This window comes from Pelodiscus sinensis, unplaced genomic scaffold (genome assembly GCF_049634645.1).
Source record: "Pelodiscus sinensis isolate JC-2024 unplaced genomic scaffold, ASM4963464v1 ctg117, whole genome shotgun sequence".
Classification (NCBI taxonomy): domain Eukaryota; kingdom Metazoa; phylum Chordata; order Testudines; family Trionychidae; genus Pelodiscus; species Pelodiscus sinensis.
In genome coordinates, this window is record NW_027465911.1 from 90,498 (window position 1) to 113,619 (window position 23,122).

At 55.5% G+C, this 23,122-nt stretch overlaps 1 protein-coding gene across 11 annotated transcripts in view; it reads right to left on the reverse strand.

The window, feature by feature from the left end:
- The window catches only part of LOC102447370 (uncharacterized), a 74,686-nt gene that overhangs the window by 16,134 nt on the left and 35,430 nt on the right, over positions 1-23,122 (reverse strand). For 2 of the 11 annotated variants that reach the window (XM_075916605.1, XM_075916606.1), the window contains exons 13-23: positions 22,046-22,135; positions 16,664-16,783; positions 15,967-16,192; positions 15,598-15,731; positions 11,756-11,956; positions 9,651-9,799; positions 7,180-7,339; positions 6,400-6,508; positions 4,295-4,428; positions 3,761-3,872; positions 501-730 (exon numbers count right to left, since the gene is read on the reverse strand). In XM_075916605.1, the coding sequence (XP_075772720.1) occupies positions 501-730; positions 3,761-3,872; positions 4,295-4,428; positions 6,400-6,508; positions 7,180-7,339; positions 9,651-9,799; positions 11,756-11,956; positions 15,598-15,731; positions 15,967-16,192; positions 16,664-16,783; positions 22,046-22,135 (1,665 nt within the window). Of the gene's footprint in view, positions 1-500; positions 731-3,760; positions 3,873-4,294; positions 4,429-6,399; positions 6,509-6,624; positions 7,085-7,179; positions 7,340-7,467; positions 8,649-8,910; positions 9,458-9,650; positions 9,800-11,755; positions 11,957-15,597; positions 15,732-15,966; positions 16,193-16,663; positions 16,784-16,990; positions 17,078-18,393; positions 21,357-22,045; positions 22,136-23,122 lie in introns of those variants that run through there. The other 9 variants (XM_075916607.1, XM_075916609.1, XR_012899402.1 and 6 more) reach the window with 9 other exon arrangements.

Below are 23,122 nucleotides of genomic sequence, written 5' to 3' on the forward strand. Positions count from 1 at the left end.
TACAGTATTTGCCCATGGCTGGAACGCTAAGGTGTATTCACAGAGAAGCCTTGAAATAGACGACAGATTGCTTTTCTTCTCAACATCAGGTTATGAATTTATTTTGCCAAAAGCCTCTTTAGTGAATAAAATATGCTGCAGTTGAGAATGGGACAATACAATCTGCAGTTTGAATATTTCATCCAGAAACTGCTAAGGATGCAAGTGCGATATACAATTTTATTAGACTTTAAAAACACGGTAGCATTTCAATGTCCAGACTGCCATAGTTAAGATCCCCCAAACAACGTTAGCACTAACTCCATCACTGCACCACCCATTTCCACGCCCGTGATTTATATACCCAGGAGAGGTCAGTGGTAACCATTCACGGTAGTTCATGTACTTTCAAGGCAGGATTGGGATCAATTTTCCAACTTGTCACATCTCCAATTAATCTGAGATGCAAGGAAAAACACAGCACATGCCCGGCCCCGAGGGAGGCGCTCTGAACGCAGTACCTGAATGGGATTCGTGTGCGGCAGGAGCATGGTCCCAATGCGGATCACGTTGCACTTTCCCAGGAACTTTGGGGGATTTGGGCCTTCCAACAACTCCCTCTTCAGTGGCAGCTCTTTCCCAGGGGAAGCAGGCACAGAACCGCTGTCAGGCTGGCTGAGGTTGGGAAGAACATAATCTACACAGGACAGTTTACAGAGCTTGCTGATTTGGGCACAGATGGTCACTAAATCTGGACAAAACAAGAAAGGAACACACGTTATTCCCTCCGCTGGCCAGCAGTCCCAGCTGCACCTGTTATCAACGCAGGACACGCTGCAGCCTGGCTTTCCAGTCACTATTTATACTTCTGCAAGCAAGAAATGGCAGCCCTCACACGAGCCATACCGCTCCCAGTAAGCTGTGGGACCACTGCCACGTAAGAGAGGCCACGCGGCGCTCTGCATCCCATCCGTGGCTCTCTGTGTCTGCTGGCAGCCCACTCCCAGCACAGCACAGGTGCCTGTGCAAAGGGCCACCCTGGGATCTGTCCCTCTCCACTGATGGGTGCAGTCTGCCTCTGGGGACACGCCACTGGAAGGAGCAAGCGCACAGCGCAGGCGTGACAGGCCAGCCGAGAGCATTACCATCCAACGCACAGCACAGCGCAGGCGTGACAGGCCAGCCGAGAGCATTACCATCCAACGCACAGCACAGCGCAGGCGTGACAGGCCAGCCGAGAGCATTACCATCCAACGCACAGCACAGCGCAGGCGTGGCAGGCCAGCCGAGAGCATTACCACCCAACGCACAGCACAGCGCAGGCGTGGCAGGCCAGCCGAGAGCATTACCACCCAACGCACAGCACAGCGCAGGCGTGACAGGCCAGCCGAGAGCATTACCATCCAACGCACAGCACAGCGCAGGCGTGACAGGCCAGCCGAGAGCATTACCACCCAACGCACAGCACAGCGCAGGCGTGACAGGCCAGCCGAGAGCATTACCACCCAACGCACAGCACAGCGCAGGCGTGACAGGGCAGCCGAGAGCATTACCATCCAACGCACAGCACAGCGCAGGCGTGACAGGGCAGCCGAGAGCATTACCATCCAACGCTCAGCACAGCGCAGGCGTGACAGGGCAGCCGAGAGCATTACCATCCAACGCACAGCACAGCGCAGGCGTGACAGGGCAGCCGAGAGCATTACCATCCAACGCACAGCACAGCGCAGGCGTGACAGGCCAGCCGAGAGCATTACCATCCAACGCACAGCACAGCGCAGGCGTGACAGGCCAGCCGAGAGCATTACCACCCAACGCACAGCACTGCGCAAGCGTGACAGGCCAGCCGAGAGCATTACCACCCAACGCACAGCACAGCGCAGGCGTGACAGGCCAGCCGAGAGCATTACCATCCAACGCACAGCACAGCGCAGGCGTGACAGGCCAGCCGAGAGCATTACCATCCAACGCACAGCACAGCGCAGGCGTGACAGGCCAGCCGAGAGCATTACCACCCAACGCACAGCACAGCGCAGGTGTGACAGGCCAGCCGAGAGCATTACCATCCAACGCACAGCACTGCGCAGGTGTGACAAGCCAGCCGAGAGCATTACCATCCAACGCACAGCACAGCGCAGGTGTGACAGGGCAGCCGAGAGCATTACCACCCAACGCACAGCACAGCGCAGGTGTGACAGGCCAGCCGAGAGCATTACCATCCAACGCACAGCACTGCGCAGGTGTGACAGGCCAGCCGAGAGCATTACCACCCAACGCACAGCACAGCCCAGGTGTGACAGGCCAGCCGAGAGCATTACCACCCAACGCACAGCACAGCGCAGGCGTGACAGGCCAGCCGAGAGCATTACCACCCAACGCACAGCACAGCGCAGGCGTGACAGGGCAGCCGAGAGCATTACCACCCAACGCACAGCACAGCCCAGGCGTGACAGGCCAGCCGAGAGCATTACCACCCAACGCACAGCACAGCGCAGGCGTGACAGGCCAGCCGAGAGCATTACCATCCAACGCTCAGCACAGCGCAGGCGTGACAGGCCAGCCGAGAGCATTACCATCCAACGCACAGCACAGCGCAGGCGTGACAGGCCAGCCGAGAGCATTACCATCCAACGCACAGCACAGCGCAGGCGTGACAGGCCAGCCGAGAGCATTACCATCCAACGCACAGCACAGCGCAGGCGTGACAGGCCAGCCGAGAGCATTACCATCCAACGCACAGCACAGCGCAGGCGTGACAGGCCAGCCGAGAGCATTACCACCCAACGCACAGCACAGCGCAGGCGTGACAGGCCAGCCGAGAGCATTACCACCCAACGCACAGCACAGCGCAGGCGTGACAGGCCAGCCGAGAGCATTACCACCCAACGCACAGCACAGCGCAGGTGTGACAGGCCAGCCGAGAGCATTACCACCCAACGCACAGCACAGCGCAGGCGTGACAGGCCAGCCGAGAGCATTACCATCCAACGCACAGCACAGCGCAGGCGTCACAGGCCAGCCGAGAGCATTACCACCCAACGCACAGCACAGCGCCCCATTGAATCAGCCGCAGCAATGCCTACTTGTTGTAGCTCACCGACGTAACTAGTCTCTATCTCAGGGATGGGCAAAAGGGCCTCCATGGGCCGGATTCTGCCCACCACGTGGGTTGATCCGGCCTGGGCAGGCCCTGCTGCCCCCGGCCAATCAGGGCCTAGGGACAGGGGCGTGTGCAGCACTTAGAGGTCAACCCTGGCGGCTGACTAAGCACTGAGCGCCGGAGGGCAGGCAGCGAGAGACTGTGCACACTGGCTCTGCCCCCAGGCCAATTAAGGCTTGGGGGGAGGGGGAAGGGGGGGTACACGAAGTCTCCTCCCGCCCTGCCCTGCAAGGAGTGCGTGGTGCTTAGAAGCGGGGCGTGCTCCTTGCAGGGCGGGAAGAGACTTTGCGCGCTACCCCGACTCCCAGAGCCTGATCGGCCTGGGTGTGATGCGCCGCGCCTAGAGGGAACCGCCAGCTGCTCTGAACTGTCTCTGGGTGAGGGGGGGCAAAGGCTTCACAGGCTCCCCCACCCCAGACCAAGCAGGGTCTGTGGGTGGGGAAGCACAGAAGTTTCCTGGCCCTGCCCGGGGCCACTTCAAAAACGACTGCCCCTCCTGCTCTATCTGCTCCGCAAGACGGTGCTGAGTTCTGTGAGGTTACGTCTCTGCTGGCAGCATTTACTCCAAACGTGGCTTGCAGGGACCAGGGGAAGTCAGTGTGTAAGCAAGAGCCTCATTACCTGGAATAATTCTGTCATTTTTCTGGACAGGCTTCAGCATTGGTTCAAACTGCATAGCCAAGGATTTAGTCAGCTCCTGAACCAAGCACTCGTAGCTAGCCCGGATGTAGCTCTAGAACAAGACATGGCTTCAGGCTCCCATACTGCACTCTCGGACGGGGTTTCTTCTAGTCGCAAGCCTGTTGCCTAGCGAGCTGCTTCACCGCTAGGGCGCTCGGCTCAGGCTAAAGCTCTGTGATACCCCCACAGAAGAGCCAAAGAAAGGTGCAACTCGGAGGGCTCAGGTTGAAATTTTAGAGGGAAACCCTGGATGTTAACTCACCAGGTTAGAAACTACCTCTCCCGTTTATCTACCCGTGGCCATTTGAATACCAGCTGCAACTCTTACTACATGGCAAAGGGAAAAGCTCCAATGCTGCCGTCCAGTGGCGCTCAACGGCAGGGGCTGAACTAGAGGGCCTCCTGGGATCTCTTCCAACCTAATCTCCGGTCATTCTGGATCACACGGTGCAAGGCCAGTGACCTTCCTCTCACCTGGAGCAGGTCAAGCTGTTGCTGCAACTTGTCAGTGGCATTGTTAAACATGGCCTTCTTCTGACTCTGGACACACTTCTGCATAAGAGCTTTCATTCTCTGGAAACTGCCAGGACCGTTCAGCTGGCTACACGCTACGGGAGAAAGATGCTCGTTAACCGCCCGCCCATCACTCCACAGGCGCTGGCGCAGTCTTGCCCACGTGCTACTCAACCCAGGCTGGCAGGGTGCCTGGTGCCGCCTCTGGCTACTAGAATGGAAACTGCGGGTCCTTCTGATCCAAGCAGCCCTGAACTGCTTGCTGGGACCCGCAGTGCCGTGGGCACCAGACAGCCCTGCGCTCCGCCAAGCCCCACGCTGTCACAAGGAGAGGAGACGCTCTCCCTCGGAGACGCGTGGGGGGCAAGGCCTGCGTGGGACACTGAACTCGCTGCAGAAGAGCCAGTGGACACGGTTTCACTGTAGAACTCCCGATACACTGAGCGTGTGGACCACTCAGACTGTGAACTGCACAGTCAGGAGAAGCTCTGTGGTCATGAGCCTGAACACATGTCCAGCGCTTCCACAGCAAGCCCCAGCATGGATTAGACTCTGGATGTCCAGCACCACCAACCCATCCACACAACAGACCCGCCGCTGCCGTGAGACAGCAGCATACAGTCTGTGCTGTAGCCAGCCGCTAGGGGAGTCGCGAGCACCCAAAAGCCAGGGTATTGCATGCTGATCCCGCAAGCTGTTTTCAGCAGCGGCAGCGCTGACAAGCAGCATCAGTAGACTATGGTATGGGCCCGATGTTAGGCTGTCCTCTGGCAGCCTGAAAACACACCGGCACCCTGCAGTCTGAACAGTCCCTCGGTTTCACTCTCAAACCAGTGGGTCGTGTTCGGCCTATCACGCTTCTGCTTCTGCATCACAGGCTGCCAGTTTTAATCGGCCCAGACCTCTGCAATCGAACTCAACAGCTAATTACTACTTCAAACACGCTACCACACGAAGGCGTCACCACAACAGCGTCTCTGACGTCCATTACTTTAAATTCCCAAAGATTTACGTTGGAACAGCCAGAAGGATCACAGGAAGAGGTCAGCCGTCCTGCATTTCAACCACTGCTCTTTGGTAAGACTGCCATTAAGAACAGCCGAACTGTGTCAGACCAAAGCCTAGATCCCTGTTTTCTGATAGTGACCAGGGCCAGGCATCCCAGAGGGAATGAACAGAACAGGTAGCCATCAAGTGATCCATTCCCAACCTCTGGCAAAGAGAGGCTGGTGACACCACCCTGACCCATCCTGGCTAATAACCGTCGATGGAGCTACCCTCCATTAATTTACCTAGTTCTTTTTTTTAATCCTCTTACAGTCTTGGTCTTCACAACACCCTCTGGCAAGGCCGACTGTATGTTGTGTGAAGAAATTCTTCCTTTGGTTTTAAACCTGCTGCCCCTTAATTTGATTTGGTGATCCCTAGTTCTTGTGTTATGAGAAGGCCATAATAAGACTTCCTTAGCTACTTTCCCCACACCAGTCCTGATTTTATAGACAATCATACCCTCCCTTAGGCATCTCTTTTCCAGCCTGACAAGTCCCCATCTTATACACCTCTCCACGTATGGAAGCTGTTCACACCCCTAATCACTTCTGTTGCCAATTGCTGGGCCTTTTCCAATTCCAATATCTCTTTTTGAGATAGGGCGACACACCTGCCCGCACTATCCAAGCTGTGGGCGTGCCAGGGATGTATCCAGACACCATACAATATCATTGGCCGTATCACCCATCCCCTCCTCAAGGATTCCAGACAGCGTCCGGCTGGCTGACTGCAGCCGCACACTGAGGGGATGGGTAGTGTCACATTTCTGTCAGGTCAAGGCAAGCCCCAGGTCTGGATGCTACTGCATTGCTGTGACAGCCTCCAGCTCAGCGCGGCTGTGGAATTTCTCTCTCGGCTCCTCCTCCCCATCTGACTGATCTGCACGTACACACCAGTACCATTTGGCTGCTCAAGAATAAGAATTTAAAGTGACCTCTTTGGCCTCTGACATTTCAGAAGTAAAAGCAGGAAAAACACAGGAAGCCAGACTTAACCCAGCTATAGGATTTTCCTACCTGCATATATTGGCTTCATGCTAGCCTGTATTTCTGGTGTCAGGACGCGGGATATACCTCGCTGCCTTTTCTTGATGTACTCGGTCTGATCCAGGAGAAAGTTGCACAGCTGAGAAGTGGAGGAAGGAATGATCAGAATGGTATGCTACAAAAAGGCTCTGCCATTTCAAAGAGAGCATACGTTTGCCAACTCTTGCCCATTACCAATGATGGCTGCATTATTCGTGCATTTGCAGAGTCCCTCAGTAGGTACCAGGTGTGACGGCGCGTTGGGGGTTCCCCGTCTCCTGCACCCCGAAATGGCACAAACAGACTGCACCAGCCAGTGGAATTGAGGGTGGTTTATTGCTCCTCCAGCCCAGCGCAGCACAGATGTAATCTGGTTACAGGAACTGGGGCTAAGAGGCCTCAGTGCCCCCCCTTGAGATAGGGGAGTCCCAGCCCCCTCCCCAGCTCCCTATTCCCTGCCTTCCAGCCAGGAACTAACTAACCCTCCACCAGCCCTGCCCCCCAGCCAGGGAAGCATCCACCTTCCTTTGTTCCTCTCCATGGGGGGTGTCTGGCCACTGGTTCAACAAGTTTGGCATTACCTTTGCATAGTGAGGTTTTCCCTGCTGGGTCTTGCTCCAGACAGCAGGGGTCACCACAGCCCAGCAAGTACCCCCACTACGTCACACCAGGCAAACTGCAAAACGTGAGGCACCCTCACCATATTCACGCAACACAAATCAGACAGACTGTGAAGGGTGTCCACTGTCCGAACCCCTCTGCCAATCTTACCAAAGCCTGCACAGCTTCCATTTGGTGCCTCTGAATGGCGCTTACTGGCTCTGTGTTTCTGCCTCTTTTCTGGAGCTTGCTCTTAAGATCTTTGAAGAAGTATTTCAATGCATCTAAGATGGCTTTGCTGAACTGATTGATGGACTCCCCCAATCTACAGCTGGAAGGGGAGAAAGGCATTCAGGGATTAATTCAGATACTGAACGGCAGGGAGGGGCAAATTCCAGCCCACAGGCTGGATCCAGTCTGCAGGTCTAGTCCCTAGTGGGCCTCCACCTCTTCATTTACCTGTGTATCGGGTGATCACAGCTCTTGTTGGCTGAGAATCGCCATTCACAACCAACGGGAGTGGTGGGAAGCGGTGTCCCGGTCTGCGCCGCTCCCATTGGCTGTGAATGGTGATCCGCGGCCAATGGGAGCTGTGGAAAGCGGTGTCCCGGTCTGCGCCACTCCAGTTGGCTGTGAATGGTGATCCGCGGCCAATGGGAGCTGTGGGAAGCGGTGCCCCAGTCTGCGCCGCTCCCATTGGCTGTGAATGGTGATCCGCAGCCAATGGGAGCTGTGGGAAGCGGTGTCCCGGTCTGCGCTGCTCCCATTGGCTGTGAATGGTGATCCGCAGCCAATGGGAGCTGTGGGAAGCGGTGTCCCAGTCTGCGCTGCTCCCATTGGCTGTGAATGGTGATCCGCGGCCAATGGGAGCTGTGGGAAGCGGTGTCCCGGTCTGCGCTGCTCCCATTGGCTGTGAATGGTGATCCGCAGCCAATGGGAGCTGTGGAAAGCGGTGTCCCGGTCTGCGCTGCTCCCATGGGCTGTGAATGGTGATCCGCGGCCAATGGGAGCTGTGGAAAGCGGTGCCCCAGTCTGCGCCGCTCCCATTGGCTGTGAATGGTGATCCGCGGCCAATGGGAGCTGTGGGAAGCGGTGTCCCGGTCTGCGCCACTCCAGTTGGCTGTGAATGGTGATCCGCGGCCAATGGGAGCTGTGGGAAGCGGTGTCCCGGTCTGCGCCGCTCCCATTGGCTGTGAATGGTGATCCGCGGCCAATGGGAGCTGTGGGAAGCGGTGTCCCGGTCTGCGCCGCTCCCATTGGCTGTGAATGGTGATCCGCGGCCAATGGGAGCTGTGGGAAGCGGTGTCCCGGTCTGCGCCGCTCCCATGGGCTGTGAATGGTGATCCGCGGCCAATGGGAGCTGTGGGAAGCGGTGTCCCGGTCTGCGCCGCTCCCATTGGCTGTGAATGGTGATCCGCGGCCAATGGGAGCTGTGGAAAGCGGTGTCCCGGTCTGCGCCGCTCCCATTGGCTGTGAATGGTGATCCGCGGCCAATGGGAGCTGTGGAAAGCGGTGTCCCGGTCTGCGCCGCTCCCATTGGCTGTGAATGGTGATCCGCGGCCAATGGGAGCTGTGGGAAGCGGTGTCCCGGTCTGCGCCGCTCCCATTGGCTGTGAATGGTGATCCGCGGCCAATGGGAGCTGTGGGAAGCGGTGTCCCGGTCTGCGCCGCTCCCATGGGCTGTGAATGGTGATCCGCGGCCAATGGGAGCTGTGGGAAGCGGTGTCCCGGTCTGCGCCGCTCCCATGGGCTGTGAATGGTGATCCGCGGCCAATGGGAGCTGTGGAAAGCGGTGTCCCGGTCTGCGCCGCTCCCATTGGCTGTGAATGGTGATCCGCGGCCAATGGGAGCTGTGGAAAGCGGTGTCCCGGTCTGCGCTGCTCCCATTGGCTGTGAATGGTGATCCGCGGCCAATGGGAGCTGTGGAAAGCGGTGCCCTCCGAGGATCTCAACGCACTCCCCACGCTTACGAAGCTGTCTATCACAGCCTAATGAAGATGGACCACTGCTCTGATTCAGTGCGGCAATGTACTGTGTGGACCTTCTGGGTTACATGGGGTTGAAATCTTAATTCACAGCCGGGTATTTTAGTTCTATTACTCCTTGACAGTAATATTACCCTCCAAAGAATCAGGCAATTTTACATTCCCTTAATGGGCTTTGGAATTTAAGACCTTCACGCCCGCTAAGGCTTGCACTACAACACGTCACCACTGGGACACAGGGACGGTGTATAAGGGGCAGCCTATTCACTTTTCTGAAAAAAGTGGCTGGGGAATATGGCCCCCGTTCTGCCCCTGCACTGGAGCACACCGGGCTGCGCCCCGCACTCCGGCGTTTGGTGGCCAGACGGGGGCCCGCCTGGTTCCGTGTGATACACGAGTACACTGGTCAGCCGTGCGGTGATCTCCCCCTCTGGGGGACAGGAAGCGAGCTGGAAGGCGCAGCCCTGCAGGGGTGAGACCATGACGCTTTGCCAGGCCCAGTATCTAACAGTGGGATGAAGTGGCCGAGGATACGAGAGAGCAGAGGCCATGCCTCTTGCACCAGCTCATCTCTCAGGTCTGGCCGTCCGCACACGGGGTGTTCCAAGTGTCTAGCGTTAGCACAGCTACCCCAGCGTGCAGTGAAGAGGCGAGTACCTGAAGACCTCATTCCACGTCATGGAGATTGCGCTGGATATCGGCTCTGTGAGCTGCTCGTTGAAATCCACAAAGCCGCATGCTACAGAGCTGTAGAGGCCATGACGAGCACACACAGCCCGGTACGTGGCGTAGGGGTATCCAATCCCCTGCAAAGCACAAAGCAAGGAGAGAGAGGGTCTGTCTCTAGACAGACAGCATTCCACACACCAGGAGACAGCAGCTCAGCTCTACGACAGGAATACACCCTTCAGTTTCAGACAGGCAAGAACCGCACCATGGGAGTCAACCACCTCACACCTCCGCAAGGCAGTTGCTGCCTATGGGTTAGCGATGCTGCTGGGTGTTGTACAGTAACACAAACAGAAAGGGCAGCTCCAAAGGTACAACAGTCAATTGTCTATGACAATTCATTGGCCCACGTGCAGGTTCTCAGATGCTGTTCCCCCACACAAATAAGATGACGTAAGTGCCAATACAGAATGGTTGGCAGGGAGATGGTGCGGGATACACTACAACAGTGAGCGGAATAGCATGGAAAACTTTGTTATTTGTATTATGGCAATGGTTAAGGGCCTTTTTTTTTTTAATCACGGGACTTTTTCATGTGACTTTCTCATCAGATTGCACTCTGACTTCCATCCTCCTTTCCTCGGAAGGACTGACAGAGCCTCCGGCAATAGTTCCTCTGCTACGGACTGTCTGTCCATACCGCGTGTGACTCCATATCCACCTGCTTTCCCTCAGCCCTTCATTTAAAGCCTGCTCTACAATCCACTTCGTTTTCAATGCCAGCAACCTGGTTCCAGTTTGCTCTAGTTGGAGCACATCCACTGCCGTGCCCCTCAGACAACCACCCCCGCAGCCCAGTTCTACAGCACGCCGAGAGTGCTGCGAACACACCAGACACTCTTCTTCCCGCCCTCCAGCACCGGTCAGCATTAGCATCGCTTTCCATTTGGCCACAGGGGCGGAGGAGAGTTTTGCGGGGCCCCCCTTTGGAGAAAAAATAGAAAAAAGGTGTCCCCCCTGAGCCCACTCCTCCAGTAGCCCCACACTGATCATGTGAGCTACCCCTCCTCATCCCCTCTCCAACACCTCCCTCCGCCCACCTCCCCTGCAGGTGTCTGCCCTTCACCCCCAGAATCCCCTGGCACCTGCACCTTCCCTTAGCCCTGCACCCTCCTGGTGCCTCCCCCTTTCCTCACTGCCCCCGCCCCCTTTTTCCCTGATGCCCACCCCCTCACCACCCTCTGCCCCCATTCCCCTCATGTCCCTGTGCCCTCACACGTCTTGCTCCATCCCCACCTTCCTCATGCCACCCCTCCTTTCAAGCCTTCTCCCAGCACCTCCCCTTCCCCTCTCCTCTCCCAGCATCACCCTGCCCCCCCTCCCACTGACACCTCCCCTCCTGCCCTTTTCCTCATTGTCTGCACTTGGCCCCCTGGCATTTGTGTCTCCTCCACGCTGTCCCTTGGAGCCTTCTCCTTTCTTCTCTTGACCTGCCCCCTCCCCTCAGCACAAGCCCCTTCCTCTGCCATCCACCTTCTGCCTTCCAGTTTGCAGAGCGGTCGCGACCCTGGCCCAGGCTCCAGGCCACGTGCCGAACCGAGCGGTGCAACGCTGGGCCGCGTGGTTTTAAAGTCCCAGGCTGTGACGTCATGCCACGCCCGGGCGTCTCCCCTCTCAGCTGTTGTGCGGCGTTTCAGCACGTCACACATGCGCTCCCTCGGCCCCACACGGCCCGTACTAGCTGGCGCTAGGGAATTTAAAGTGCGGGGCTGCGGCGCCCCGCCACAATCCCCCTCCTCCTCCAGCCGCCGCCAGCCGGCCAGTCGGTGGACAGCCCACCATGAAATTCCCGGTATCCCACCGGGCCAGTCCACCCCTGGCGCTGGCATGGGGCCTATTGAAGCGTGGGGCCTGGGGCAGCCACCCCACTCGCCCTGCCCTATATCCGCCGCTGTTTGGCCATGTACAAACTCGGTCCATGGAGAGCAGAGGGGTACGGTAATGGACGAGCACAAGGAAAGAGCCCTGCAAGACGGGCAAGATGGCAATGGTGCTCTGGCAAACGGAACTGCAGAGGGAAGTACATGTCTTACCGGTAACCCCCAACTTCTGACTTTGTCTTCACACATCTCCTCTGCCCTTATGGCTCCTTTCTTTAGATTGGAGAGAATAAGGACAGAAAAATAGAACTGGATGTCTTGGAGGCTGTCTTCCACCACCTCCTGAAGTTGTGAGCGCAGTGCCAACAAACAGTCCTGCACCAGTTCTTGGACCTGGGCCCGGTGGGAATTGTCCTGAAAGCAAACAGAGAGTATCCTAAGAGGGGGTCATATCAGAAGCCATATGCGGGGCCTGCCGCTCAGCAGGCTGGAATGCAAGTTGCCATCCTTGCTGTACACAGTCTTGTACAGCCTTGAAGTCTGTAAACACAAACACCAGCTGGCCCTTATCAGCTTTAACCCGTGCACTGGAGCTGGGAAACGACTAAGCGGTAAGACATCTGACCTTGGTCTCAGCTCCTAAGAGCGACAAGAATGGCGTCGAGCCAGTACGCGCACACCCGAGAAACAACGGTGATACAACTATCGTAGGGAGTCCCGTGCCCGACGAGTTTCACCAGGGACCTAGACCTCGGAGGGTTCCCTGGATTCCCCCAGCTGGAGCCATGTCGGCCGCAGCCCTCGAAGCAAGGATCAGAGATGGGACTCCCCACGGTAGAAGGGATGTAAGCATTCCAAGTGCCTTTTACTCTTCTACGCATTGCTCTGCAGCGCTTGCTGATGTGCACCCGGTCTGTAGTAGCAGTGACGTAGTGAGACAATAAAACAAACGGTCCCTAAGAGACGCTGTGCTGAAGCAAATCCATAATCCTGTTCATCCATGGCCCTGTGAGTTGACAGAGGGGACTGTAAAAAGTTCTCTGTGCAACAGGCACGTGAGGCCAGCTACATCCTTGCTGAGATCTGCCAGTTGCTTCAAAAACTTCCAGAGAGCCCCACATACAGTGCAAGCAAGCAACATGGGCCCCTGCAGCATTGCTTCAGGTCCTGAGAGGTTGGCTCTGCAAGACCTAGAATTAAAGAACATGACAAAGAGCTAACTTGGTCATCCAGAGACACCAGCTGGGTATCTTTTATTGGCCCAGCTCCCACCGGTAAGAGAGAAGTTTCTTGGCCTCACAGTGCTCTTCTTCAGGTCTCTGTATAAGCTTGGAAGCTTGTCTCTCTCACTAACAGAAGCAGGTCCAATAGAAGACCAGTGGAAGATCCTGTGACCATAAAAGCATGCACATACCTCCGAGATGTAGGCATCCTGCTTTCTTACAAAGACATTATACAACACAGGGCAGCAGCAGCTGCAGCAAGATACCATGAGCCAAAGAGCCACAGCTACTTAGCCACCGACGCCTGTAACGAAGAGGTACAGCCTACAGAAACTAGACTACCCCGCCTGCAGTGACTCACCCGAGCCAAGCGCTTAGGTCACACATCACACTGGGGCCTGCAGTGTCTTCTGACCATAACGCCATAGAGAGGCCACAGGCTGACCCTCAGAACTTTGGGAGCTGGACACGGCTCAGATGATGTACTTTGGCATCCCCTGGTTTAGTGACATGATTAATTGCCTTTGCCTTACTCTGCCACTGTGGGACCCACCTAACAAGTACACCTCCCAGGTCAGTATTAGACAGACCACTGGCACGATGGCACTTTTCTCTCATGTGTGAATTTGTCTTTGGTCAGACTAATAACTGCCCATAGTCTGCCAGCACTGCTGCCTCGGAGGCGCTCCACGTGCAGGAGGTAATCACAGAACCTCAGAACACGAGCACTGGCAGGGACTTCGAGAGGCATCGAGTCCAGCCCCCCACCCTCATGGCAGGAACCAGCCCCGTCTAATCATCCCTGGCAGGTGTCTGTCCAACCTGCTCTTCAATATCCCCAGGAATGGAGATTCTACAACCTCCCCAGGCAACTTATTCCCGTGTTTCACCCCCCGACAGGCAGGAAGTTTTTCCTAACGTTCAATCTAAACCTCCCTGGCTGCAGTTTAAGCCCCTTGCTGCTTGTCCCGTCCTCAGAGGCCAAGAAAAATCCCACCCCCTTCTCCTTGTAACACCCTTTTAGAGACCTGAAAACTGCTCTCATGTCCCCTTCTCAGTCTTCTCTTTTCCAAACTAAACCAGCCCAGTTCCTTCGGCCTTCCCTCACAGCTCATGTTTTCTAGACTTGGAATCATTTTTGCTGCTATTGTCCAATTTCTCCACATCTTTCTTGAAATGCGGTGCCCAGAACTGGACACAAGACTCCAACTGAGGCCTAACCAGCGCAGAGTAGAGCGGAAGAATGACTCCTCGTGTCTTGCTCACAACACTCCTGTTAATGCAGCCCAGAATCACGTTTGCTTTTTTTTGCCACACTGTTGACTCATATTGAGCTTGTGATCCACTCTGACCCTAGATCCCTTTCTGCCGGACTCCTTCCTAGACAGTCGCTTCCCATTCTGTGTGTGTGAAATGGATTCATCTTATTTACCTCAGACCGTTTCTCTAGTTTGTTCAGGTCATTTTGAATTCTGACCCATCCTCCAGAGCACTCACAACCCCTCCCAGCTTGGGATCATCTGCAAACTTAAAAAGCGTCCTCTCTGTGCCAATATCTAAATCGTTGATGAAGATACTGAACAGAACCGGGTCCAAAACAGACGCCTGCGGAACCCACTTGTTAGACCTTTCCAGCAGGATTGAGAACCATTAATAACTACTCTCTGAGAACAGTTATCCAGCCAGTTATGCACCCACCTTATAGTAATCCCTTTTAGGTTGTATTCCCCTAGCTTACTGATAAGAAGGTCATGCTAGTCTGTGTCAAATGCCTCACTACAGTCTAGGTATCCCACGTCCACCACTTCTCTCTTATCCACAAGGCTTGTTATCCTATCTAAGAAAGCGATCAGATTGGTCTGACACAATCCGTGCTGTCCATGTTACCTGTCACCTTATTTTCTCCCAGATATTTGAATTCCTTAATTACTTGCTTCATTATCTTCCCTGGCACAGAAGTTAAACTGATGGGTCTGTCGTTTCCTGGGTTGTTCTTATTTCCCTTTTTTAGGTGGGCACTAGATTTGCCCTTTTCCCGTCTTCTGGAGTCTCTCCCGACGCCCTTGACTTTCCAAAGATGATCGCTGGAGGCTCAGATAGCTCCTCTATCAGCTCCTGGAGGATTCTAGATGCATTTAAACAGCCCCTGGGGACTTGCAGACATCTCACTTTTCTAATAGAAGCCAGTCAACATGGAAGGCTTTAAACAAGTTCAAACGAATCCCTGTATTTTAGAGAGACACACTCAGGCCTGTTCTGCAAACAGGGAAACCGAGACACGAGAAGATGGTCTCTTCTGTTCCTTAAATACTCATCATTAAGCAGGAGTCCACTAGGCCAGTGGTCCCCAACCTTTCGTGGCTGCCAGGCGTCCGGGGGCGGGGCAACACATGCGCCGCGCGCCCGGGGGTGGGGCCACCCACACACCCTGCGCCTGGAGCCAGCACTGTGCATGTGCCGTACGCCTGGGGCAGGGACCGCCCATGAGCCACGCGCCCAGGGCCGGCACCACGGATGTGCGGCACGCCGGGGGCGGGGCCAGCCCAGATGTTTTGGCGGGTGCACATAAATGCCCCAGCGGGCGCCGTGTTGAGGACCACTACACTAGGCCATGCTGGCTGCACTTGGAGCATTTCTTTTCCATCTACAGTAGGACCCAGACCAATAGCACTAACAACCAACAGAGGGCGTCACCCCAGAAGCTAGAGTTCATACATGTCACTGCAATGTGTCTATTCCCTGTTATACACCTGCAAATACCCATCAGGTCTGATTAAACTTTTCACAGGTGCCCAACCCACACATAAGCTAAAAACGCGAGCGTGTGCTTACCTCTGCTCTCTGATTGGTCAGATAGTTGACCACTTGACTTATGACCCGAGCTACATTTCTGATCACTTTCTCTGTTGCCACCATGCTGTGCTGCAAGGCAGTGTGAATGGCAAACTTCTTCAGAGCTGGTATTTCTAGACAGAGAAGAGAATATTACTGTCCCCCACGTGGCCCAGTTCCTCAGGAATTACGCAAGTGACATTTGCACGCAGAGGCCTCGCCAACAGGCAACCCCTGCCCACAAGAGCTTGGAGTCCAATTTAAAACAAAAGGGGAGAACGCTCAGCATTCCAGGGGCTCGTGAGCAGCTGAGGGACCGGGCCACGGACTCAGCAGCGGGACAGCTGGGCTCCCGGTACGTGTGAATACCTGTATCCTCGTCGCTGTGGAAGACTTGCGGCTGCCCATCGCGGAGCAGTTTTCCATGCAGTTTTAGGTATTCTGTAGAACTGACTGTGAAAACCTGAAGTTTCCCATGCTGGGATTCATCTTCCCGAGGGTCGCTTGTGTCCGACGTAGTCAAGTCTTCATCTTCGGGCTCCTCCTCCTCCTCATCTTCGCTACCTTCAGCACATGCCGCTTTCCTTCTCATCGCCTGCAACAAAGAACAGCCTCCCTTTCACCTGCACTCACAGCAGACTGGCTGATAAGCTGCAGCAGCTGTGGGGAAAATCTAGTTTAGACCCTTGAAGGAGCACTAGGAGATGTGTGCTGGGTCAACCACAAGCTGCTTTTGGTGCGGCTCTCTGGCCCGTTTTACTCAGAAAGCCATGCTGGTAATCTATGAATGGACGTGCAACCCTTCTCCTGAAATCAGCCGAACACGAACACGGGGGCGCCCTCTAGATGGTGGATCTCATTAAAACGGGCCCTAGCGGTTCACTAACAGCTATTCGGATTAAAGGAGCAGCAGCATCAAAACTATAGGGATTCCCTCAGTCGTCAGAGTGTTGACACTGCAGATTTTAGTTGCACCTCGCTACAGCCACTGACTCCACAAGAGCAACAAAATCCAGCTGGTGTCCCGGCAATGCTGCCACTCCTTGGTGTTCCCATGGATTCCTACCTGAAGGCTGTTCTTGAAATCCATCCAAATCCGCTGTTTGGAAAACTGATTTCGGGACTGAACGCAGATCAGACTAATGTCACGAAGCTTCTTCTCTCTCTCTCTCTGCAAACTGCTGATCTACGTGAAGGAGAAATTGGAGAAATAAAATGACACCCAGGACGGGCAGTAGCCTTGGCAAAAACCCAAGTGCCAGCTGCAGCCAAAAGCAGACACTGCCTGTGATCTGCACAGAGATGGCTGTTGTCTTGGGATGTCACTGCTGTTCAGGGTCAGATGGACAAAGCTGCCAAATGAAGCACCTTAAAGGGAGATGTGGTGACTTACTGGTAGCTGGAGGGTCTTCGAGGTGGAAGGTCCCTATCTGTATTCTACTGTGTACTGGAGGGTTGGATGAGTCACTCGCGCCCCTGCCTACCCCGGAGAGAAGAGACAGAGTGGACAGACACCTCCCCAGTTGCTCCTTTGCCAAGAGCTGGCGGAGATCCAAAGCAGAGGGGAAGGAGAACAGGTAGGTGAACAGGCAGCAGCATCTCAAAGAACCTCCCACGATAGATAAGTAACGTCCTGTTCTCCTCAGCGCAGGGGTCTCCAACCTTTCAAAGCACAAAACTGCTCTTTGAATTCACGTGAAATCCAGGACCCACATCAAACTCAAACACCCTCGGCCTGTCTCCTTCCCCACCCCTTCCCCGAGGCCCTGCCCTGCCCACGCCACACCCCTTACCCTCCATCCCCACTCTCGCACACCAGGACGGAGCAGCGGGTTGCAGGCTCTGGTCTTGGGCCAAGGGGTGTGGCATGTGGGAGAGGAGATCCTGGCCGGGCTTGGGGCCGGGGGTTGGTGTGCAAGAGGAGATTCAGGGTGCAAGTTCTGGGAGGGAATCTGGGCGCAGGGGGGGCTCAGGGCCGGCGTGGGTGATAAGGGAGCAGGAGGGGGGGCTCAGGGCCGGCGCGGGCGAGCAGGGCGCAGGAGGGGGGGCTCAGGGCCGGCGCGGGCAAGCAGGGCGCGGGGGGGGGGGGGTTCAAGGCCGGCGCGGGCAAGCAGGGCGCGGGGGGGTTCAGGGCCGGCGCGGGCGAGCAGGGCGCGGGAGGGGGGGCTCAGGGCCGGCACGGGCGAGCAGGGCGCGGGAGGGGGGGGCTCAGGGCCGGCGCGGGCGAGCAGGGCGCGGGAGGGGGGGCTCAGGGCCGGCGCGGGCGAGCAGGGCGCGGGAGGGGGGGCTCAGGGCCGGCGCGGGCAAGCAGGGCGCGGGGGGGGGGGGTTCAAGGCCGGCGCGGGCAAGCAGGGCGCGGGGGGGTTCAGGGCCGGCGCGGGGCGAGCAGGGCGCGGGAGGGGGGGCTCAGGGCCGGCACGGGCGAGCAGGGCGCGAGAGGGGGGGCTCAGGGCCGGCGTGGGCGAGCAGGGCGCGAGAGGGGGGGCTCAGGGCCGGCGCGGGCGAGCAGGGCGCGAGAGGGGGGGCTCAGGGCCGGCGCGGGCGAGCAGGGCGCGGGAGGGGGAAGTTCAGGGCCGGCGCGGGCAAGCAAGATGCAGGAGGGGGCGGGGCTCAGGACTGGCGCGGGCAAGCAAGACGTGGGAGGGGGGGCTCAGGGCCGGCGCGGGCGAGCAGGGCGCGGGAGGGGGGGTTCAGGGCCGGCGCGGGGGGTTCAGGGCTGGCGCAGGCGAGCAGGGCGCAGGAGGGGCTCAGGGCCGGCGCGGGCGAGCAGGGCGCGGGGGGGGGGGATTCAGGGCCGGCGCGGGCGAGCAGGGTGCGGGGGGGGGGCTCAGGGCCGGCGCGGGCGAGCAGGCCGCGGGAGGGGGGGCTCAGGGCTGGGGTTAAGCACTAGAATAAATTGCCCAGGGAGATTGTGGGCTCACAGTCTTAGAGCGATGGTCCCTACCGCACCGCACCGGGGCGATTAACAAGCAGTACTCGCATAGCAGGGTGCGACGATGTGGATGGCGGGGCTGTTCCAAAGGAGGCCTCAGCAGGGGAGTCTAGTAAAGGTGTGAACGGAACCCTGGGTGGCTGGTTTATGGCGATCAAGGAGGAGCATCCCGAAGAGATGCCAGTCACAACTTGCACCCTTGCGGAATGAGCTCCTACCCCTGTGGAAGGCAGCTGGTATTTGGTAACACAGTGGAAAGCAGATTCCTTCAGAGATCCTCTGGGTCGAGCTCGCTTGCTCAGATTCTCTCTGTTACAGGGAGGGATAGTCTTGGGGATTTCCTGATCCATCTTGCTCTGTGTCGGTCAAAGGCTCTAGCCTGCCAGGCCCGGGGGCGTGGAGTCTGTCCCTCTGAGGAAGTGTGTGCTTTGCAGAAGCGCACCGGTCAGTAGACTGATTGGTCTAAGTGAAGTTCCGAGACAATCTCGGGAGTGAATCTGGAGTGTAAACATACCGGTCTTCTCTTTAGGGAGCGCGATGTAAGGAGGATCCACCGCCATCCCTCCAAGCTCACCAAGCCGGCTAAGGTGACAGCCACAAGAAAGCAAGGAGGAGCAGGAGTTCAAAGGGCAACCTTGTGAATTCTGAGAGAACCGGGTGCAAGTGTAACTCAGGAAGTAGGTTTGTGAACAGTCAGAAAGATTCCAAGTGTCTTTCCAAAATCTGGTGGACAGTGCGTGAGCACAGACCAAGTTTTCGCGAGCCGGAGGCCAGCGCGCACTCATCACGGTCAGGTGGACTCTCCAGGATCTGCCTGGACAGGCCTGATGTCTTTAGAAGAAAGGTATACGCTAAAATGAGAGGGATGTCTGAAGTGCCCAAGAAGTAAAATCTCCGTTTAGCCAGGATGAATCTTCTAGTGGACTCCTTCCCTACCACTAGAAAGTACGCCTTCGATGGACAGAACATGACGGCCAGACGGGGGTCAGACCACAGGTCCGTCCAGCCCAGTCTCCTGTCTACCAACAGTGACCAATATCAGATGCCCCAGAGGGAGGGATCACAACAGTTAATCTTCATGCGATCCCTCTCCTGTCACCTATTTCTAGCCCCTGACAAACAGAGGCCAGGGACATCATTCCTATCTGTCCTGGCTAATAAGTATTGATGGACCTAACCTCCATGAATTTATCTAGTTCTTTCTTGAACCCTGTTAAAGTCCTGGTCTTCACAACATCCTGTGGCAAGGAGTTCCACAGGTTAACTGCATGCTGTATGAAGAAAAACTTCATTTTGTTTGTTTTAAACATGCTACCTATTAATTTCATTTGGTGACCCCCTAGTTCTTCTATTATGGGAAAAAGGAAATAACTTTTCTGTATTCACTTTCTCCACACCTCTCATGATGTTATAGACCTCTATCATGCCCCCGAGTCTCCCCTTTTCTAAGCCGAAAAGTCCAAGTCTTTTTAATCTCTCTTCATTTGGGATCCGTTCCAAACCCCTCAGCATTTTAGTTGTCCTTTTCTGAACCTTTTCAATGCTAAAAGATCTTAGAATCATAGAATACTAGGATTGGAAGGGACCCTCGAGAGGTCATCGAGTCCAGTCCCCTGCCCTCATGGCAGGACCAAGTACTGTCTAGACCATCCCTGATAGACATTTATCTAACCTGCTCTTAAATATCTCCAGAGATGGGGATTCCACAACCTCTCTGGGCAATTTATTCCAGTGTTTAACCACCCTGACAGGTAGGAACTTTTTCCTAATGTCCAACCTCAACCTCCCTTGCTGCAGTTTAAGCCCATTGCTGCTTGTTCTATCCTCAGAGGCCAAGATGAACGAGTTTTCTCCCTCCTCCTTATGACACCCTTTTAGACACCTGAAAACAGCTCTCATGTCCCCCCTCAGTCTTCTCTTTTCTAAACTAAACAAACCCAATTCCTTCAGCCTTCCCTCATAGGTCATGTTCTCTAGACCTTTCATCATTCTTGTCGCTCTTCTCTGGACCCTCTCCAATTTCTCCACATCTTTCTTGAAATGTGGTGCCCAGAACTAGACACAGTACTCCAACTGAGGCCTAACCAGCGCAAAGTAGAGCTGAAGAATGACTCCTCGTGTCTTGCTCACAACACTCCTGTTAATTCATCCCAGAATCACATTTGCTTTTTTTGCACCTTATCACACTGTTGGCTCCTATTTTGCTTGTGGCCCACGCTGACCCCCAGATCCCTTTCTGCAGGATCCTTCCTAGACAATCGCTTCCCGTTCTTTTTTGAGATGAGGCGACCACGTCTGTACTAGGGATGTAAGTGACTTGTCAACTAGTCCTGCCCCTGCTGCGCACCAGCCTTTTAAATGTAGTAAGAGCCTGCTGGCTCTTACAAACACCAGGGTCACAGACACCAGAGTTACAAACTGACCGGTCAACCCCACACCTCCTTAGGAAGTACTCAACACACAACCGGCAGCAGAGACAAGACCCCTCCCTCCCAAGAAGCAAATACAGAGCAGTATTGCACTGATGTAAACTACTAAACACATGTCACGAGGAAACTGTTTCTGTGCTTGTTTCATTTAACTGAAGATGGTTAAAAGCAACGTTCAGTTGTAAACTTGGGAAAGAACCAAACCTTTGTGTTGAGAGGCTCAGAGAACCTCCACTTCCCAGATGGCCCTAGCTCGCAGGGTCTACTGTCAGCCCTGTGGGGGTGGAACACTTGGCTTGCTCGGAGCTGGATCCGATGGCTGCAGAGTGGATGCTGAGGAGGGCAGTCTCGGTGCCTGAGACTGCTCTCTCAGTTTCTGGGACGATCCCACCAGGGACCTACGAGAGCAACGGCGTGAAACTTGTTCAATCAGGGCAAGGCCCAGGGGGTTTCCCCACCCTGGGACCAATTGAGGCTTCCTGGCCTTTTCCATAGTTTTCAAAGGGGGAATTCCAGCCCTTTCCAGGAGCAGCTGGAGAACAGGTGGCAGACGCTGCACCTGACTGTAATGGGAGCTCCCCAGGCAGTCCTGGCATGGCAGTCTTCACCGGCAAAGGAGGGCTGTGGGCAGGAAACGCAGCATTGGACGCCCCAAGTCCTGGGTATGGGCCAATATCCGTACGTGGGGAGGGAAAGGGAAGTCCCCCCCCCATTCATCTAGCCCTGCAAACTACGAAAACACTAACAGGATTAGCTGTTCGAGATGCTAAAAACTACGGACAAAACCAAATGGGATTTTAAGGGATGAAGCCAGAGCTGCAGACAGAGGTTCCGTACTGGCTCGTGCAGCTAGGAGAAGTAACTGGAGACGCTGCTAATTTGCACCGCCCCAATTCACTCGGCTAGAGGTATGAGGAGAGGCGAGGCGAGGCGCATGCACAGATAGCAGAGGCTATTTTCAAATTCTCCAGCTCCAGGCACACGATGTGCATGAACAACCCACAGCAGAGCATGATGGGGAAGAAGAATCCACAGTTCCCCATTTGAATAAAAAGTTGATCAGATTATGGCTCCCAAGGGCACTCACTTTGAATTCCTTCTCGAGGATTTTCTTCCTAATGTCATTTTCGGTCTGGAACGAGGCTGGATTTTCTGGGCCATGTTCTTGCTGTTGCTGCTACAAAAGAACAGAATACTGGAAGCATTAAAAACACAAGGAGCTTGAAGTTCCACAGTGCCCCAAATACCAGGCTGTGTCCCGCAGGCGTAACCAGTCAGACACGACGCCCCTCTCCGCTGGTGTCTAGCTGACCAGACGTACTCCTCTGCCTCTCCCTCCTCCCTAACCTTGGCTGTCTTAATCTCAATTTCTGTTAAGATTTTTTATCACGCCCGTGGCATGTTCTCTCTAGTACGTTAGACAATGCAACTGCTTGTTATTCAAGGCTATGAAGCTGGATTTTATTTGGACTTACGAATATGTATGTAACCTGTGGCATGTGTGAATGCAAAATACCCAACCAAAGGCAGTTTCGGATCTGTGACTTCTTAAGGCAGACAAAGACTCTGGAAAGAAGATCAAATTAACTGACAAGCGGCCAGGAAGATCATCTCCTTTCAGAAGGGATGTAACAACATGACACCCAGGACTGACTCAGAGGCGGTAGCCCTCCTGCGGATCCGAGGGGATCCAGGGAGAGCCGTGAGCCTCATGGTCGGTGTCCTGGAAGCTGACGCCTGGCCAGTTTGAGCTGCCTGTGAAATTGGAAGTTCTCTGCTACGCCTGCAGCCTCCCTTCACCTGCCAGTCTGAGTGCGAGGGTGAGTATCATCTTACCCTTAAGAATCTGTATTAATAAACTAGCTTTAGTGCTGCTTCAACTCCCTGTTTCTGGGCGATTTCCTTGGCTGGTCCAGGGACCAGCAACTCTAGGTACTCTAGACGTTAAACAGGCTTTAGGAGATTGTTTCAGAATGTTCTTTCCTAAGCTCTGTGATGGGTGTAAATCAGAAACTCTCCCATGAACTAGAAACAATGACAGGCCACGACTGACCACAACAGTTGCCGCTGTACCCAGAAGAGAGCACAGCTGGGACTGGCACGCCACGCCACGACAGCGATACAGACGCCAGCTGCACACTGTGGAGCAGCAATAATCAATCTG